The 4,063-nt window shown below is 46.4% G+C and overlaps 1 protein-coding gene across 1 annotated transcript; it reads right to left on the bottom strand.

The window, feature by feature from the left end:
* Window positions 1-795: 795 nt before the first annotated feature.
* On the bottom strand, window positions 796-3,161 carry LOC125540609. Its single transcript, XM_048704212.1, has 2 exons — window positions 1,774-3,161; window positions 796-1,038 (listed from the first exon to the last, which is right to left on the bottom strand). Exon 1 carries the CDS (start codon window positions 2,959-2,961, stop codon window positions 2,008-2,010), a length of 954 nt encoding a protein of 317 aa, XP_048560169.1. The 5' UTR covers window positions 2,962-3,161; the 3' UTR covers window positions 796-1,038; window positions 1,774-2,007.
* Window positions 3,162-4,063: the final 902 nt, after the last annotated feature.

Raw genomic sequence — 4,063 nt, forward strand, 5'->3', positions numbered from 1 at the left:
GCGGGTGACTGACTGTTTAGCTAGATGGCCTGCTACGCATTTTGTGAGAGTTGAATGCATGTCTAATACTTGTTCTTGTGCTGGACACTCGGGTGGTGGCTTGTTGTGTGTGTTTGTTCATTCCTTGGTTTTGTTGCACCTTTGGTCTGAGTCCTCGTGTACGTACACAATTCCAGGCTCTTTCAGCTTGAAAATATATTGTATCAACGAGATTGTCATCCAACTGGACCTTTTCACTTTTTTCAGCTTGAAATTTTTTGTTTCATTAATTTTGAATAGGCACACTCAAAACAAGCGATTGTATGCCTTGTGGTGCAACCAGTCTTTGAAGGCATCAAAGAAATCCAGCCATGCCGCACAAACAAATGTAACCACAGGCCACGCAGAAATTACAAATGGCGCGAGCACACCACAAATGTATATTACGTGTGTGCAAACCAAATTTCATGTGGTAAACACATTCAACTTTAGACATTTGTTTTCAAATTCTTTTTAAACTTTATAAACATGGGTTTTTTCATTTTTTTTCAAGCACCACAAGTTCACGCTACAGAACATGAGCGTCAAGGGTACATGGGCAATCATTCTATTAGCAAGTATGAAAATCACGCTAGTTAACAAATTGTTTCCTTTTAAAATCCAAAATTTATCTTGTTTTTGGTCTGTCAATGCCAGTCAAATCATGGGCAAGCAAACAACGGAGGGAGGCATCAAATTAGTTCTCTAATATTGCTTGTAAAATCATAGTAGTAGAATTCATGTAAGAAAATGACAATGATGCAAGTTACAATCCAAAAGAAGCCACTCACTAGACATACACTAGACATAGAGCCATGACTCATACATAATGCATTCTACCCAAAATCCAGTTTAATAAATAAAAACAGTTGATAATGACCACATCAAATGCCTCCAGTGGACCCACACAACATAAAGTGATAATGATGCGGTCCAAATTTCCACTTGATGTGTTGCAACATCTCAGGCCTTCGTCTTCTTTCCACTTGCGCCAAACTCGCTTGCTGCTTCTATCTCTCTCTGGCAAAAACGAAACAGAGATGTTTGTCAAACATAATACCTTTAGTGTGACCATATGACAGGTTATAATTACCTAAAAACAATTTTAAAAATGAAAAATTGCAAGCTAGAGTAAACATGCGTCGATATTAATTATTTGGGAAACACCCAACACAATGTCTAAAGGTCAGTCTAGGATGCTCTGAATTAAAATCATTGAAACAGCCATCTGTGTCAAGGGTACATTTATTTACTTTTGACATCTTACATTCAGACACCGTCAGTGCTCAGCTCTAGTTTGAAATTATGCTTCAGCTGCTATGTGCATCTTTGAATGGACTTGGCTCATACCAATTCCAAGTTCAGAAACGAACTACACATACGCTGCTATATTCACTGAATGCCTTAAAAGTGTAGGGGTGAAGCTAATGACAACACATACGCTGACATCTTTGAATGGACTTTGCATGTTCAGGTAGTGACAATTGATTACAGAATCATGATTGCGGATGAGCATCTATATCAGACATCTACTGTTCAACATGAGGAGGTGGCCAAATATCTTGATTTCTATTAGCAAGTATGAAGCAAACTGGACGCGATAAGGAAGCATTGGAATTTTAATCATTTTATAAAACCTAAGCAAAATTATAGTAGCACGCCTGCAAATGAAAGCATGTTCAGTGATAGTGAACACACATAGATAAAATGACAGTAGTATGCAAATGAAACCATGCTTGGTGGTGGTAGTAGTACCGGGTGATCCTGTCGTCGGTGCGCACTGAACTCACTTGCAAAGAGCTGGGAATAAATATGCGTCGTCTTCTGTTGATAGACCTGGACATCGTTGTTATTCCCCATGTCGACACGAAGCAAATACTGGGCCTTGTGCACTAGTCGACGGTCCTTCCCCACCACACTGGTATCGTTTACGACTAGGTAGACGACGCCGTCTTGATGGATGCTCAGGACAGGGAACGACGGAGCAAGCTATCTCAAACCAGCAGACTGGTAGTTGGTGTTTGCCCAGATGTCTTGGATGCTGCACTGGTAGCTTATGCTCCACCCTGGGTGGTCAGGGTAGAGAGTCCAGACGGTCAGTCCATATTCTTCGCCGGGCTTGCGTTCAACAAATTTATTGAAGGCAAGGAACTTGATGGAGCCACGAACACAGGCCACGGAACGGAACTCCTCAGCACAGAGGCCGCCTGGATAGTCGGAGGCATCATAGTTTGGACGTCCTTGGGGCAACTCAATGAAGCTCAACTTGCAGCCTTGGTGCAGATCACAGAGCACCATGCCTTGGTGGAGATCCACCCAGCAGAAGGTAGAGCCCCGATAAGAGAAGCACGAGTGAATGGAGGAATACATGGCTATGTTGGGTGGAAGGGGCAGGCAGCCGGGCTTCAAGACCCATTCTTTGGCAGACGACTCCCACAGCCAGACGGCGGCTCGGGAGAAGCCTGGCATGACCCAGACGAGCTCGGCAAGAAGGTAGCCACCCCCGGTGGCGTCGCACATGACGACGGCCGACTGGTGCCCCATGGCCATATACTCGTCGTGGGAGGGGATAGGGGGGATGACGGAGAGGGAGCCATCCCTGGCGTCATAGATGAGATAGGCTCCCATCTCCGCAAACGTTTCGGCACCAGGGCGGTACCCTCCGGCGTAGAGGGCGACCATGTTCTTTTCCGCGCTGGAGATGTGGCTCGAGCGCAGGCCTAGGAGCGGGGCGGAATTCGGCGGCGGTAGTATGCGGAGGGAGGAGAGTTGCGGCGGAGAGGCGACGACTGCGCGGGCCTTGAGGGCGCGCAGGTACTCGATGACTGCATCACTCGTCTCTTTGTTGCTTGCTCCCCATGGGCAGGGGGAGGGGATTGGCACTGCAACCACGTCGTGGGAGAAATCAACATGGCGCTTGAGCAGAACCATCGGGGGGGCCATGGCGGCTAGGGGTTAGGGTTTGGTGGAGGGAGGGAGGAAGGAGAAGGGGGATTTGGGGATCGGATCGACGGTGGCGGCGCGGCTAGGGTTAGGGTTAGGGTGGAGGCAGCAATTTGATTTGGGGATTTGGGGATCGAGCGAGGAAGGAGAAGGGGGATTTTTGCCTGGTAGTAGATCTAAAATAAAATACATCAGCAGGGAAACCGGCGTCAAGGGAAGGAAAGAGGGGACTCGCTTGGACAGTTGGATCCACTAGCGAATGGTTCCCAGCAAACGGCACGCACCAGGAGGTAGGGCTGCGGACTGCGGTTCCGCGCTTTGGACAAAGCAGCGCCACGGCCCGGACCCATCTAATCCGTTTTATATCTGGGCCGATCCATTTCGAGCGCAAACTTGCACCGGGTTTGGGTCGCGGCGGACAGCGAACGGACGCTTCGAGAGTCCACGTGGTAGGCGGCCACCTACCTCCCACCCGCCAACATAAATGCGCACGGGCGGGTGGCCCCACCTATCATCCGCACAGCTCCGGGTCGTCGTCCTTCTCTCTGCCCGCGCTGCTACTATTATTTCGTATTTTATTTCTTTTTTATTTCATGTTGTATTCGTACACCTTTACACAAATTTTCATACAACAGGAATTTACAAATTGTTTTTACATCATAATGAGTTATTACATCACGGGGTGAAAGAACCGTGTGGACTAGTTTCAAGTGGACGGACATCCACTTGAAACTAATCCGCGGTTCTTTCACCCAATGATATAATAAATATCATCATCATCATCATATCATTAACAATTTATCATCATCATCATCATATCATTGGTCACTAGTCGTAATCACAAGTACTCCTGACATCACATAATAAACATATTGTACCTCATAGGACCTACTACATTCTCTTAGGACCTACTATATTCTCTAAGGTAAAATAGCAAAAAACAAGATAGCCCCTCGCTCTCCATTATTGAGAATGCAGATTATCCTGTCTTCAATTCTTGCCTTTCGCTTAATGTTGCTTCCAAGAACCTTCTTACGAATGTCCAAACATTTTTTCCACTCTTTGATTAGCATGTGTTCACCGGTTTCAGAAATTCGATATG

The sequence above is a fragment of the Triticum urartu genome, chromosome 2, assembly GCF_003073215.2.
Source record: "Triticum urartu cultivar G1812 chromosome 2, Tu2.1, whole genome shotgun sequence".
Lineage (NCBI taxonomy): Eukaryota > Viridiplantae > Streptophyta > Magnoliopsida > Poales > Poaceae > Triticum > Triticum urartu.

Excerpts from the sequence above, each read along its gene's own strand:
- LOC125540609 (XM_048704212.1), bottom strand. The coding sequence starts at position 2,961 with ATGGCCCCCCCGATGGTTCTGCTCAAGCGCCATGTTGATTTCTCCCAC.